The 16,125-nt window shown below is 35.0% G+C and overlaps 1 protein-coding gene across 10 annotated transcripts; it reads right to left on the bottom strand.

The window, feature by feature from the left end:
• Positions 1 to 7,928: 7,928 nt before the first annotated feature.
• On the bottom strand, positions 7,929 to 15,206 carry LOC114178141 (BAG-associated GRAM protein 1-like). 10 transcript variants are annotated; one of them, XR_003603276.2, is made up of 16 exons: positions 15,035 to 15,182; positions 14,580 to 14,648; positions 14,211 to 14,308; positions 13,305 to 13,380; positions 12,877 to 13,005; positions 12,750 to 12,793; positions 12,498 to 12,621; positions 12,226 to 12,339; positions 11,296 to 11,325; positions 11,101 to 11,203; positions 10,649 to 10,809; positions 9,948 to 10,022; positions 9,719 to 9,817; positions 8,788 to 8,841; positions 8,166 to 8,271; positions 7,929 to 8,044 (listed from the first exon to the last, which is right to left on the bottom strand). XR_003603276.2 is itself a non-coding variant. In XM_028063874.2 (15 exons), the coding sequence occupies exons 1-15, from the start codon at positions 15,170 to 15,172 to the stop codon at positions 8,266 to 8,268; spliced, it is 1,320 nt and encodes a 439-aa protein (XP_027919675.2). In that variant the 5' UTR covers positions 15,173 to 15,182; the 3' UTR covers positions 7,929 to 8,265. The 10 variants fall into 10 exon arrangements, 2 of the variants coding, with proteins under 2 accessions (XP_027919675.2, XP_027919678.2); XR_003603275.2 differs by having other exon boundaries at positions 7,929 to 8,031; XR_014994002.1 differs by having other exon boundaries at positions 8,788 to 9,817.
• Positions 15,207 to 16,125: the final 919 nt, after the last annotated feature.

The following is a 16,125-nucleotide window of genomic DNA, read 5'->3' as shown; positions in this document are numbered from 1 at the left end:
GGTCTTTCAATGCTTTCCACAATTTTCAGCCCTGTGACAAAATTTCTCAGCCATATCCCGTGATTAGATGCCTCATAGCATGCTACAAATTCTGCTGCCATGGTGGATGAAGCTGTAAGGGTTTGCTTGACACTGCACCAAGAAATCGCACCACCTGCCAACATAAATATGTAACCTGAAGTAGATTTTAAGCTATCTTGACATCCTGTAAAATCTGAGTCAGAAAACCCAGTGATCTCCAACTGGTCTGACCTCCTGTATGTGAGCATATAACCTCTTGTTCTTTTTAAATATCTCATGACCCTCTTTGTTGCTTTCCAATGGTCCATTCCTATGTATGCTATGTCTGGACGCGTACATACTTGGGCATACATCAAACTCCCCACAGCTGACGCATAAGGAATCTTCTACATTTCCTCAATTTCCAAATTTCCCTTTGGGCACTGATTGAGACTGAACTTGTCTCCCTTAGCAACTGGAGTATCCCCAGATTTACATTCATGCATGCTAAACCTCTTAAGAACTTTATCGATATAGCTCCTTTGTGATAATCCTGAGATCGATCTCGGTGTATCTGAATTCCTAATACAAAGGAGGCGTCACCAAGATCTTTCATTTCAAAATTCTTTGACAAAAATTTCTTAGTTTCGTGCAATATGCCTATATCATTAGTGGCAAGTAGAATGTCATCAACATACAAGATTAGGAAAATAAACTTGCTCCCCTTAAACTTGTGATACACACAATCATCAACAAGATTCATCTCGAAGCCAAATGAGAGAATTACTTGATGAAATTTATGGTACCATTGACGGGATGCTTGTTTTAGTCCATAAATGGATTTAGTCAACTTGCAAACCATATTCTTTAGGTCTCCCGACACAAAATTTTCTGGTTGCATCATATAGATCGTCTCGTCAAGTCACCATTGAGAAATGCCGTTTTGACATCCATTTGATGAAGCTCCAAATCATAATGTGCAACAAGAGTCATAATTGTCCTAAAAGAGTCTTTTGATGAAACTGAAGAAAAAGTCTCTTTAAAGTCAATCCCTTCTTTTTGAGTAAATCTCTTAGCTACAAGACGAGTCTTATACCTCTCCACATTACCGTTAGAATCTCGTTTGGTCTTAAATAACCATTTACAACCAATGGGTTTCACACCTTCTGGTAATGGGACAAGTTCCCAAACCTTATTGTCTTGCATGGATTTATACTCTTCCCTCATTGCTTCACACATTCTGGTAATGGGACAAGTTCCCAAACCTTATTGTCTTGCATGGATTTATACTCTTCCCTCATTGCTTCAATCCATTTTTCTGAATTAGGATCCTGTATGGCTTGATGGACGGTGATTGGGTCATCTTCCATCACACCATTGTTAGGATCTTCATTTTCTTGGAGAAATACAACATAATCATCTGAAATGGCACTTCTCCTTTCTCTCATGGATCTCCGCAACAGTGCTAGCTCATGAAGCATAGGTTGTTGAGGATCTTGAGTTTGTTCTTCACGAACAACCAAATCATCTTGAGTATGGGGTTCATCAGCAATGTTTTGTGGAGGTTTCGAACTTACTTCATCAAAAGTAATTGTTTGAATCGGTTCTGGAATTATTACCGGTTCTTCCTCCAAAACAAATTTCCTAATCTGATTCTTCCCCCCAAACTCAATATCCTCAAAGAATGTAGCAGTCCCTATCTCAAAAATTGTCTTTAATATGAGATCATAAAATTTAGGTATAAATACGATTTGGTAACCCAACTTTTTCGGAAAGTTCAATTGGTACCCGAACTTTAGGAATGTCCAATTTGGTACCCAAACTTTTTAAACGGGTTTATTTTGGTACCTTCCGTTAAACACTACATAACACCGTTTGGCTTCTGTTGAGGTGACACTGTGCAGGGCATACGTGGCAGAAACAATGGTTAGGCACGTGGTTTTGGTGGTAAAAATTCGAATTAAATAATTTGTGAAGTAAAAAATTTTAGAAAACCATTGTTGTTGATTTAGGGCAAAATTAGGGATGTGAAATCGAAAAATTTGCAGAATGGAAAAGTAGGGCAGAAGCAAAATTTGGGAATTAGGGTTCGATGGTTGATTTGTGTTCGATGATCGGAGAAGAAAGACGGAGATTTCCTTCCGTTCGTTGGAGAGGGCGAAGCTGGGAAGAAGAAACTTCAGCAGTGGAAGACGGAGCTTTGGCAGTGGAAGAAGAATCATTGGTTGTGAATGTGAGTTTTCTTTCCTGCTTTTTAAATTTGAGTTGATGAATGTGTGCTGATTTTTTTTTTATTTTCTACAGCCACCACTATTACAGGATAAGCTTTGATTTCGCATCAACCATGAATTGTGAGAGCAAGAGGAAGATGATTGAGCCCTTGACATTTTTTCAATATCTAGAAAAATCAGAATAAGAGAAAACCACTTATTAGGGCACTCTTCACAAAATAGGGCACTTAAAGTTTACAATAAAGGGGTATTACAACTCATTTGATATGAACCATTGTTTCTGCTACGTATTCCCAGCACACTGCCACCTCAACAGAAGCCAAACGACGTTATGTAGTATTTAACGGAAGGTACCAAAATAAACCCGTTTAAAAAGTTTGGGTACCAAATTGAACATTCCTAAAATTCGGGTACCAAATTGAACTTTTCGAAAAAGTTGGGGTACCAAAACTGTATTTATACCTTTTTTTTTATGAATACAGAAGAAATTATGTCCTATATGTTGTTTCATTACTTTCTTATGCGTGATAGGATTATCATAAAGTTTTCTTTTAATATTAAGTCCCTTAATTTCTTACTAGATTTTGATATAAAAATTTAAACTAAAATAAAGTATATAAATAAAGAATAAAAGAATAGATTCAATTCTTAACAATGATAAAAAGGAAGATATAGTGGAGATGAAAATAAAATAGATTCTAATTTTTAAATATTTTGAATTCTTCACCTATTTTGAAGGATGATACTACAAATCCAATTGTTGAATTAGATAGATCGTTCATTTGTCAAGGTTCGAATAATATAAGTGCAGATGAGGAGTTTCATATTATCTCTCTGAAAGATATCTAAATTTTGACTATATTATTTTGACCCCTCCAAAATTTATGTTCAAGATTCGTTACTGATATTAATCTTCAAGTGATTCTAAAGTAAAATATAATTCATGTTATCTGACCGTTAAAGAATATTGCTAAACATCAATTATGATTAATAAATTAACGAGTTAATTTATTTTTGATTTAGTAATGAACTTACGAGGTTATACACTAGTATTTATGTAACGTCCCATTTAATCAATAAAGATAATTAAAGGAAGCGTCACACAAAGATAACATATAAACGCAGTCCTGGATTACAATCCCAACTCCGTACAGTAACCAAGGCACACCATGATGCTCAAACGAACCAGATACAACTATTCAACAGTAAACAAATTGGGAAATTAAAGAACAGCCAATACATGGGCCGTGGCCCTAAAAGAAAGCCTAGAGTGCACCAATCCAGTCCAGATGGCTAAGCAGCGGAGTCACCATTTCCCTGTTGACCGCGAACACCTCTCGCATTTGCTCACATCAATAAATTGATGATCATCGCAAAGGGAGAAGAACCACATACAAGACAATCAAATAAGCAAACAAGGCAAGCTAGAGTAAAACAGTTCATCAAATAGTAGCATGCCATCACACAATCCAAGCATTTTATATATCATCTAAACATGTTCTGACTTCTCAAACAATACACTAGACTCTGACTCGACTCATCCAGATATATATAGTCTGGTCAGATTCAGCGAATGCTTGCACTTGCGGTGGATACCTCTGCTCACCCCCGAGCTGCTCACCCCCGAGCTAAGTGTTACAAGTGTTACAATGAATCAATTCCCTCACACACAAGGTTAGCCCTTAATGAGTTTCAGGCCTCCTGCTACTCTCACCACAAGAGTCAGTCTGCTCTAAGTGAGACTAACTGACTCCTTAGAGTGTCAGGATGCAACCTTACCTTGAATCCTTACCAGACCATATAGATGGGGCACCACCATGGACACCCACTAACAGGAGTCGTGGAATTACGTCCCGACCACTGAAGCACGACCCTAAAATCTCACCTAGAGATTCCAAGGGATTACACACTGACCACAGACCAAACATCAACCAACAACAAGAGAAACTCTTATCATGCTTATAATATCATAACAACCTCTGAAACAAATTCTCATTCGTACCACATGTTGAATCCATACCACTAGTCATTCCCAAATCCATGAGTATAGGGCCTCATCTCATACCAATACCATGCCTCTTTAATTTCTGACCCACTCATTAGTTTCACATGCCAAGATCCCTCAATCACCTCTATCCAATTTATAACCACAGATCATACCATGCATTTCATTTCACAGGCCTCATGCATCATACAGAATAGCTCATAAATCAAACCATCCAATTACCAATTGAAGAAAACACACAACCTGCAGCGGATCTCGCTCAAGGCAAGAGCCCTCGCTCAGGCGAGAGGGGTGCTCTCGCTTAGGCGAGATTACGACCAGTGCTGGGAGGTTCTTGCAGGCTTGCTTAGGCAAGCCCTGCCTCGCCTGAGCGAGACAACCTCTCGCCCAACAGTGAGGTCCCTCGCTTGGGCTAAACCACAACAGCATCCTAAAGCTTTCACTCCTCCTCGCTTAGGCGAGTGGCTCTCGCTTGAGCGAGACAGTGCCTCGCTCAAAACCAGAGCTCTCCTCCTGAGCGAGAGTTCGCAAAACCCCTAGTTTGCTTCTGCAAGTCTCGCCTGGGCGAGTTAGTCTCGCTTGGGTGAGAGTAACAGATCTCGCCACTGTTTCTCCTGCAACAGTCACATGTTCGCACCCAAATAATAGTACAAGGCAGTTCACAAATTCATCACAATCATATAGATCATACAACACCCAACAAACTCTAAATCAGCCAAAAATCATTCAAGACCCAAAACCCTAACTTCCCCGTACCTGGAAAAAGGTTTAGCAAGGACCCTGATGACACGACCACGAGCACAACAACTCTAGGGATGAACTACAGGGTTGAAATAAAGGTGGAACAGAACCAGTAGATGGGGTTAACATAGGATCCTAACTAGGAATACGAAAGGTGATTAAAAGGGGGCCAACATGAACTAGAAAGGGATACTTACGTGGAGCAAAAAGTCCTCTTAGCTCAACGTAATAGCGGAAACAAACCCTAGCAGAGAGGTTGACGGCTGTAGTTCAAGGTTCTCTGAAATGAGTGGAAAGTGTGAGTTAGGACAGACTAGGAGTGATTTTTATCCTTTGGGCCAGCCTTTAGGCCCAACAGTGATAAGGCAACCCTTAAAATATTAGGATTGAGCCTTACAATTTAAATTTTCGTTGATGAGAATATTATTGATTACATTAAAAACTTTAATATTCTTGATATATCTTTAAGTAAAATATTATAGATTTTTGTTGAAATATAACGACAAACATGACGTGGGAATGTGTTCCCATGAGATAGGAAAATAAAAACATATAAAATAAAATCAAATACCCAACCTGGGATATATGAGAGTGCACTAGAAAAAGAAAGCATTGTTTTAAAAATCTCTCCTAAAAGTCTTCTTTAACTAGGTTATAGAGTAGTGACAACTAGGGTTTCACGGATAAGTGTTGGAACAACAAGATCAATAAATTCATTATTTCGTCGATGTTATAAATGTGATTTATTATAACCTTCACAAAGATAAAATTTATGATAAAAATAAGGAAAGAAATAATGAAAAGGGATAAATTATGGAAGATTGAAAATATAAATTTGTAAAGGAATACTCCACACATTACTCTAATTCTCAAAATATTTTCCCATTTAAAACCAGAATCAATAAATTCTAGGTTGAGTTTCATCGAGGAAGCTATGTTAAGATCAACCAAAGATTTAAGACCTAATCCACCATTTGTAGAAGACAAACAAATATTTCCAAGAAATCATAACCAATTTATGTTATTAGGTTACTGAAATGAATATTTTTATAGAAAATTCCACGCTTTTGACCAATTCTTTGGACCATAAATAAACTCAGAAACTATGTAAAAACATATTACTAATAAAAGAAGAAACGAATGGGATACTTCCGATGCATGATAACAATGAACCTTTCCAAGCATGAACTTTGGCCTTGCATATGTGCTCTCTCAAGTTTACCAGTAAAAATAAGAGCACTCAGATAATTAAATGGTAATCAACATTTAACAAAACAGAGTATCAACCACAACGATTGCCTCCAACCAATCTCATCCACACTATTTTTTTTTATATACCATCATTACTAACAAGGAACTAAAAGATTTGTTCAGAATTTAGAGGGATGAAAATAATACCTAAAATTTTAGGACATATTTAATGTATTAAAAACTTTACATGGACAAAAGACACACTTAATCTTTATAATAACAAGATCATGTTGAATTGAAAAATCACTACCTTCAATTTTGAAATGTGTTTTTATGCTAATATTTAAGATTTTGTTGTGTGCTATACATGTGTCAAAATACATATTATTTAACAAACAAGCTTTCCATAGTTCACAACGTTGGATGAACTAATTACTATTAGATTAAAAGATATAACTAATATTAATAGCATAACTTTTTCTATTAAAAGTATAACAACCAAATCAATCTTTTCCTCAATTGTCGAACTAAAAATTTTAACTAATGACCTTGAATTTGATACCAAATTTTAGGTCCCAACAATACACACTTCTATTTTCATTTTATCACCTTATGTGTTTTAACCCAAAAGTGATATGAAAACTCCTTCCGTTGTGAGATTGAAGTCTACACTACACATAAATGTTAAATACAAATTATTCTCTCAATAATTTGTTTTGTGCCTTCTCTGCCTTTAGCTGTTTTTTCTTTTTAGCATCATGAATAAAATTGAAGACCAAAATGTCTCACGAAAATAAACCTAAATAGAACAAGATGCTCTAGAAGATCAAATCGAACAATGACAGTTGCATTTCAGTAATTCCTAAAAGCATTTTAAAGTTTAAAAGAGTGGAATATTTTAATTTGACAAAGACAATGATTAAAATAAGCTATGGATGCAAGTTGGAATGTGGTGGTGGTCCCACCTAAGAAAGATGTTGGTCAAAATTACAAGCAGAAAAACAAGAGCCAAATTTGAATTTGTTTAACAATCGTGCAACTTCAAGTAAAGTAGTGTTGTGTTGACTGGAATGATCCAAAGCTACAACACCAGAGATCTTTTAAGCTTGTTTTTATGCTAATTTTTATGAATTTGTTACTTCTGCATGCAGCAGATGTTTAGGCATTCGTTCCTTAAATTATGATTATCAAGTTGCAAATAGTTTTTTGCATGTCAGTTTGTGTCTGAATAGATTCAAATGCACATCATTCAATAAACAAGCTTTCAAAAGTTCAAAAATATACGTGCATATGTTTTTATTCTAACAACTTATATATTTTATCAACATGATAAAAAAGGATTATGTTGCACATTTTACTTGCATTCACGGTTACATTCTTTATAATGGCAATAAAGTGAAACTAAGTCTCCAAGGAAGTCCTTCAATACCTAACAATTAAAACCCATTCACTATTAAATTGGCTTCAACCTAGTATATAGTATTTTATTCATTTGTAGTATCTTTCACCAATAACGATCACAAGATGCAAGTGAAAAATAAGTCCTTATCTATTTTCTAACTTCAAACATAATGATGCTGCAACATGAATTACACTTCAGAAGCTATTTCCTTATGCTACAATTTATTAACAGTGGACAATATGGTTGGTCAGAAGGTGTCTCACCCACCAAATTATCAAAAAGCATGAATTAGACGCTATGGAATAATTATAGAAAAAATCACATCACAGTTCATATATATATTATACATACATACATATATTTTAAATTCATTACCTACCCATTCACTAGTTATCACTGATAAATGCAAAACATGCTTGTCAACATTGAAATACTGCTGAAGTTAATACATCATTCTACAGCTGCAAAGAAAATCTGGAAAAAGTAACCATCGTATTTAAATCAATGGTCACAAAACTCAGAATTATCTAAAACTGACTGAGCTATCAATATTTTATGTTATTCAAGTCATTCAACCAGAGCAAGATTGACTCACATGCCCAAATCATGCAGTATGAGTTAAGAGCATGGCAGAGAATGAGGTGTTCTCAATCAGCTGCCAAAGGCTTTACCTTCTCACTCAGAAACTGCAATCTTCAACCCTGCAGCAGACAAAAGGGAGAAAAAGAAGATAAATAACATATTCATTTTGTTATAAGAAACTATTTTAACTATGGGGTCATGGGCCAGCATTGTATGTGGTTTTTTAGTACATACCTTGCAACCTTATTTGGTGGCCAACTATTAGAAAACAATCAATGATGAGTACAATAAGAACTATTGTTACTTATTTGCAGATAATCAAACAAGTTTCACCTGATTGTTTTTGGCACTTTACTGTTCACTCATCGGCCATACGGCTTATTTAATGTTAAAGGTTTAAAATTATAATAACAAGAGCACACATGTTTTTACAAGAAACGCAGTTCCTTCAATGACAATGAATCATATTCATTCAATCACACGCAATGGGGGCGTTTTTTGACTGCACATATCGTATGTGACCCGTATGCAGTGATTCAAATCAGAGAACACAAACATATTAGAAAAGAAAAAAGAAAAAAAAAAAAAACAAAAACGGCTGGATAACCAGATAAGATATCTAAAGTATTCCCTACCTCAGAGTAGGATCCAGATGGAACATCATGTGCCTGTTGCACTTTCTCAAACACCTAAGAAAAGTCATAAGAACACCCGAATAGTTATTTGAAGAATTTTGACTTTGTTTAGGAGGGGTGGAGGGGGCAGAACAGGGAAAGGGCATGAGTTGCAAAGGGGAAGGAAGTTAACATGATCACAAAACCTATCAACATTAAAATACAATTATTATCATTACATTCTCCTTTGCTATTTCATCATACGTAAATAAAAGCAACAGTCTAACCAAGTTTGGTAATACAACACGATGTTGCCAATCTCTCACGGTTGTGTGTTTGGGGTAAACATTTGCTGTTACAAAATACAAGGTTATCTCTCGAACTTGACCATCATAATCATCAGCTGTATGCCACTGGTCAATTTGCAAATAACATAGTTGTTGGAAAACTGCCTTAATTGCAGTCACCCCTAATCTGTCTAGTTGTGACCTCTTTGAGGGCTGCCTTAATTGCAGTCTTATGGGTAGTGGCTTAATTCTGCATTGATTAGAGATATAACTTATATAGAGCTTAAAAAGCCTGGAGAATCATCACTTTATAAGTTTGTTTTATGAAATTGAATTAAAGCCTAATGCCAAATTCAAAAATGATACAGACTCTATCCTAAATTTATTGAGTCAATTACATTGTCACACTCCAGACAAAAGCCTAGGCATAAGGGGAGGATGTGGAAATCCCCCTTAATTTCAGTCAACCCTATCCACAAGTGTTTTGCAAAGGCTACCTATGAAGGGACTGACTAGAAAAATGTAGAGCCAAAATGACGTGAGCTTTAGAGGGTTTGGATCTTACATTGATTAGAGATATGACCAGTGTAGACTTATAAGTCTTTGGCCACTCCTTTAAAGGATATCTTTTCACAAGAATGACAATAGTATTGAAGAAAACTTACCACAAAATTAGCGTCCTTTCTTGCTGAATTATTCTTGCCAGTAAAATTTGAACCAATGAACAAGTTAGAAAACATCTCAGCTACCCCAGGAATAACTTCCTGTAAAAGGATCACTAATAATTAAACGGATAGTTAAACTAGAAAACAGTAAAAAAGAAAAAAAAGGAAAAAACGATGCATACATTCCTTGGATAATAGGTTGAAGTTTTCCGGTTTTTGGCATGCTTACCTCAGGAGCCTTATCCAGCATCTTACTTCCTCTGACAGAACTGCTATATGCACACAGCTCTGGCACTGCATTTTCCTACATGATGATTGATGAGAAAAACTAAAACGATTCAAATTCTTCTCAATTTATCCAGAAATGTCATCTCAAAAAATTAGAAAGGAAAGAAAAAGAATCAGATTAAAAGCGTGATCTTGAATGATATTATTTGCTGGAAGTAATTATGTAAATTAGGATGACTGTTACAGGTTGTATTTGTACGTTATGATTCACGATAAACAAAGCCGTTGCTGTGTACATTAGGAACAAGCAATTCATCTAATGTCTCATGTTCTCTCTCAGTACATATCAGTTTCAGAACATGTTACAAAAATACATAATTGCATAAAGATATATTTCTGGCTCCCCAAATGTGATAGGTGAGCACTACAGAGGGCAAAATATAGAATATAACAGTTGATGGGAAAAAAAGGCAACAGTATAGATTGTCAGAAAATATGTATAAACTATCAAGTTGTTAAAATCTATCATTAAAACTAGCTACTACAATACTCAGAATCTCAATACTCTTTCAACCTTCTAAAGGTACCCACAACTTTAGTGGAGTCGAATTCCTCCATTTGCATAAAAAACATGCAAAATCTCTACAGTTGATATTGCAATACAGATAATGGAAACCAAATTGATTAAGCAGCTGTTTTAACCTTCTCAACTTCCAAGATTTCATTAAAGTTCTTTTCTGCACGCTGTAGATCTTTTAGCACACGATTCCTGTTACCAAATGATGCAAACATATATGTGGCAGGTGAAACATTCTGACAAAGACCATCATCATCTGTGGTAATGTAGTGCTTATTTTTATTCTCTGCAAAAAGTATTTCCAACCTTCAGAACAACATTAAGTTCAGTATCTCTAATATATTTTGATAAAAGACCCGGCAATACAGTATGATGCCAGTGTTTATGAAAACATGAAAGCCAGTAAAAAATTAAAGAAAACATTCGTGCTGCAAATGTCACTGATACGTATAGAAACAAGTAGTCCACACACAGAGGGGAAGCAAGTTGATGCTATCCCTTAAATTGTATCATAAAAAGTGTAATTAAAATTTCCTCCGAGAAAATAAATAAGAACATGTTTCAACTAATTACTAACCATCATCACGACTTTTTAAAGGAGGGACACCACGTCCACCAGCTCCCTGGCGAAGGACAATTGTTATCGCAGGATTGATCAGTGCATGTTGACTCGTTTGAATCTTAAGAAAAAGGAAAATAGTTGCAGCACATGTAAATTTGATAGACTGAAATATTTAGGGGAGAGGGGAAGAAAAAGCACTAGAGATTGTACCTTGTCTATATCTTCAAATGGAATAACCACCTGCCAAATACCCCAAGAAATTATACAATAAGTAATAAAAAAGAAGATACTACAACGCAAACAGTTTTTCAATGTTCATAAGTAAGAAATGGCTTTTCTTCTTCTTTCTAAATTCATATAAATTAACAGTTTCAGTAAATGAAGATCCAGGCAAAACTAAATCCTAAAATTGCTTTTGAAAAACCGAAACCTATGATGAAACCTAATTACTCCAACTCCGAATTTTTATCAATATATCTCAAAATTAAAACAGCTGATAACAGTGATAGATCAACAACCTCGTACATGAAACAATGCAAGCTATACACTTTGGTTGTGTAAAAGCTGGGTTAGAAAAGAAAGAAAAGTAAAGAATGGAGAAGAAAATGGGAATTTGGTTGTGTAGAGATGTGATGAAATTTGGGTGGGACTACACTGAAAATTTTCCCAGTGCATTTGATCAGAAATGCGAGGAATGATGAGCTGGTAATTCAAATCAATTATTAGCAAGATGCCCTTTTGAGAGAAAATTGATTTTATTCTACCCTCTGCATCTATGATTAGCCTCCCACTGTCTAGCAAGATCGATTAGATTATACACTCGTGCCCCATTACCAATCGCAATCGATTATGGTGTTTTAAATTGACCAAAAAGTATACGAAAAATTCAAAAACAACGCAGACATAAATGCATTAAAAATTATTATAGGTCCTTTTTATTCTTTTCTTTTAAACCAAATACACGAACCTTTATAATTTCCATTCATTTTTGGGTCTGTGTACTCTATTTCACTTCAACTAAACAATTTCCTTTTACCAATTTTTCACACATTTCTCTTTTACTCTCTCTAATCCTTTCTTCGCAACCAACAAAGGCAGTGTTCACTACACAACCTTGACAAAACAGAAGCATAGTCTTACCTTCATTTCCTTAAATACAGTGGAATGGAAACAAATGTGCCTTGCTGAGATATACATATGACCTTGGTATAAGAATAACGTCTCTAGTGCACAGGTATGTGTATGATCAACAACCTGAAAAATATGCTTCACTTGTCAGATCTGCAAACAAAATCATACAAAAGGACAGTGTCCAGGAATCTTTTTTATTTTTTGCATATCTGAACAGAAGAAAAACCGCCACATTGGTAATCGCCAACAAGAAACAAACAAGTTAAGTTTTTGTCAGTAACCTCGTTTGGATGAAGACCAAAAATAGTTTGGAGAGGCCCAGGCTTTTGATGGACAACAGGGACCCCATGTGTTTCCAGGGGTGGCATCCTTCTTTGAGAGTTGCCTCCTCCATAACCATTTATCCTATCACTCAAGTCAACTAATAACTTTAAGAAATAGACCAATATATGATGATCATAACACCACCCAAAAGTATCTAGGACCAACATAATACATATCTTTTAAAACAAACATAAAGCCAAAAGCCTCACCTCGAAGCATTTCCAGAAGCTTGTGTTTTTATTCCAAAAGTAACCTGACATTCAGTTATATATTAACGATAGTACTTTGCTGACATAAAAAACTGTTAAAACTAAAAGACAATAACAATGGTACTACCTGCCCTGATGGTCTTCCCAAAGTATGCCACGATGGACGAGTTGAACCTTCACTTTCAACTGGAACAGTCACTGAACCAAGAGGGACACTTGTTGTAGAGATTTCCCAATCATAAATTGCTACCTTGATCTGCTATGCAGCGGGGAAAGAAGTCAGTTTGACGAAAATCTTGATAGCAGATTTAATAGGTCAATTGAGAAGCTTTTACTTACATAAGGAATGAAAATAAACTGATACTCCTTCGTAAATATCAATCGAAGAATACTAAGCATGTTCTTTGAAATAAGTTAAGTTATAGAAAAATAAATCTGGGTGCTTAACGGTTTGAATAACTTAAGCATCAGTATCATCACTCTGCTAATATAAGAACTGAACCTAACATTGGAATAATTACTCGATATAAGAAAACATAGATGATAATAAGCTACCTGGACGGGAAGTTGATGAACACAAAAATTGAAATCCTCCCCCCACAAAGGATTTCTTGAACCACGGATTATGGAGCTGTGGCAGCACACCAGAATATCAACTTATGAGAGCCCTATGAACAATGTTGAGCAAAAAGTCCTTTGTCTAAGTAGATATAAGCTAAGTATGGAAAACGGATATTTTGAGTGGGCCGCGCCTCTAACAGAGAGAGACAGCACATTCTGTTTTGTCATTTCTGACAGTACAAAATCTTTGCAGTGTCATTCACTTGTACAACAAATATATGGGTGCTTTTCAGTTATTCCAAAGCTTCACAAAATATTATTCCTTCAAAAAGATAATCCTAAACTTGCAAATGTAAAGTACAAATAAGACTAGCAACTAACTAAATTTAATTGCCAAAAAAACGTAAGAAAACTAAATGCTGATTGCAGTAAAGAACTTTAAACCTTAAAGACAATGGCACAAACAAATAGAAAACATAGTTAAAACCAAAAATGAAAATTGGAAAGTGTCTTTGCCTATAGAAGTTTGTTAAAGAAAAGCCTAATACAGAGGTATTTCTGGTAATAACTCAGTACATCTTTGGATCGGTGTTGAATCAAGTCAAAACGTGGATTCATGATTCGCATCCAAGTTAAAGCTACTTTGATCAGGTTCCATTTTCCATGGATCCGAGGTTCCAAAAGCTCAAACCAAATACGTACCCAAAATAAAGATTGAAATATATGACACCAGCCGGAAAGAATCCCCTTCCCCATAAAAGAAAAATCTTGAAAGTATAAAAGAATATGCATTTGTTTTCTAAACCACGCCCCAAGACACTAGCAAATTTATGCTCTGGCTCCACCATTTCTTGGAGAGAGAAATTCAAATGAAGAAAAGGTGAAACTAGACGAACAAACCTGAATCTGTTTTCATTGCCGCACGTGATGACAGCATAAGGATTTGGATTGCCTATTAATTTTGTACCAACAAGATCCTTAGCAGCGAATAGTTCTACCTTGAAAGGGAATTTTAAAACCAATGCAACCTCAGTTACCGTCAATAGCATACAGTATATTCTCTCACACACACACACGAGAAAATCTTCACATGAAAAAATTATTAGGTAGTCTCAGGATTACACAGTATCCATGGTTCCAATTCTTCTGTGTAGTTTTATTCAAAAATTCAATTCAGCTGATTGAAACTATGATAATCCGCGATTATCTAATAATTTTTCCAAACGAAAGGAGGTATAATAGACTAAACGTTGCTAGAAAAAACAATACCATTATCTGGTATTCCGAACTAATCTTTGAACCCCCTTTATGCTGTCCCATCAACAAAGATACGCAGAACTGCATGTGAAAACGTTAAAAATTACTCCAAGAAGCAATTAACGTGAAATTTTCGATACACTAAGTTATAAACCCAAAGAGTATTTTGGTTCTTCACAAACGAACAAATTAACACACCATCCATATCAATCGAAAAGAATGTGTTTGGAAAGACACAAAAAGCTATAACCTTGACTTGTTAAAACAACGTTTGGAAATGGAAAAACACATTGGAGATGAAAGGAAACACGGCAATAGATACATCAAAATCATGTTAGGTAATTGAAACTCTTTGAAAGTGGTGAGCTAATACATCATGCAGATTCAGTTTTCAATTCAAGCAAGCAATAAAAAAAGCTAAAGGGAAAAAGATACAGAATGAATATCCGAATAGATGCAGAATTTGCCTTGTGAGAAAAAGCGAAAAGGAAAAAGGAAAAGTGCTTTGAGAATGAAGAAGAGCAGAGAGGCAGAAAGAAGAAGAAGATTCTGAATCTTCCTTCTACTGTTGACTCTGTTGCATGGTTAGTTGGTGACCCCAACATCACGTTATCATCATAATACGCTCCACGTGTCACTTCCCAAAGGAAAACCTTGTCTTTCTAGGATTCAACTATGAAACATTTACTATACAGTTATTATATTATCATAAAATACTAATTTATATGGTGGTAGAGTATAAATATAAAAACAAAAATTGGTATCAAGAAATCACCACTCTTCTCTTTATTCTCATTTTGCAATTATTTTACTTTTTCTTCCGAGTACATCCTTAATTATGTATTATAAGTCAGTAAATATATGTAATTAATGTGAAAAAAAGTGTTATGTAGAAAACAACACAATGGTTTTCATATATTTAAAATATTAATTTAATTCCATAATTTAAGTATGAAGTCAAAACTTCAAAACATTGACGAGGAGAGAAAGAGTGTTTATAACGTGTAAACAAGAGCTAAGTATGCATTTAGTTGGGTTCTAGAAACAATGAAAATAATACAAAAGGAAAGTCAAAACATTGATAATATAATAAGTAATGGTGGGGCACAGTGAACTGAAATCGAAATAGAAAAGAGGAATTGTTTTTTCATGAATGAATGTGATCCATTTCTTAACCCAAATTCTTTATGCATAAAGTTGAAGTTTTTATTTTTCATTTAAGAGGTTAAATTAAGTTACAAAACAAAAGTGTCTTTAGTTATTTGTTCTTTACGTCCATTTTGGCTGTATCTTTAGTTTATAGTAAAAATAGAAAAGCTAGTTACGCAATGTCTTTTTAGAAAGTAACATAAGAAACTTAAGCTTCAGATTCGACTTTTACCGTTGTTTTAAGAGAAGCAGTGTTGCTTTTAAAGCGAATCAATCAAAAGATGCCAAATTCTTCATCTACCGCTATAATTTCATATCAGGCACCTCCATGAATTTAAAAATTTCAAATTTAACTTTTAGTTTTGGACTTTCAATTTTAATTTTGGATGGTGTAATGTAGAATATTTCA

Source organism: Vigna unguiculata, chromosome 3 (genome assembly GCF_037176805.1).
Source record: "Vigna unguiculata cultivar grain cowpea cultivar isolate G323 ecotype 2 chromosome 3, ASM3717680v1, whole genome shotgun sequence".
NCBI classification, from domain to species: Eukaryota; Viridiplantae; Streptophyta; class Magnoliopsida; order Fabales; family Fabaceae; genus Vigna; species Vigna unguiculata.
This window is presented reverse-complemented; position numbering and strand designations above follow the sequence as displayed.

Coding starts and splice junctions, on each gene's coding strand:
- LOC114178141 (XM_028063874.2), bottom strand. CDS start 15,172: ATGTTGGGGTCACCAACTAACCATGCAACAGAGTCAACAGTAGAAGGA. Junction 14,309..14,579: donor GTTCGGAATACCAGATAATG/GTATTGTTTTTT, acceptor TTCCCTTTCAAG/GTAGAACTATTCGCTGCTAA. Junction 8,842..9,718: donor GAAAGGACGCTAATTTTGTG/GTAAGTTTTCTT, acceptor GACTTTTCTTAG/GTGTTTGAGAAAGTGCAACA.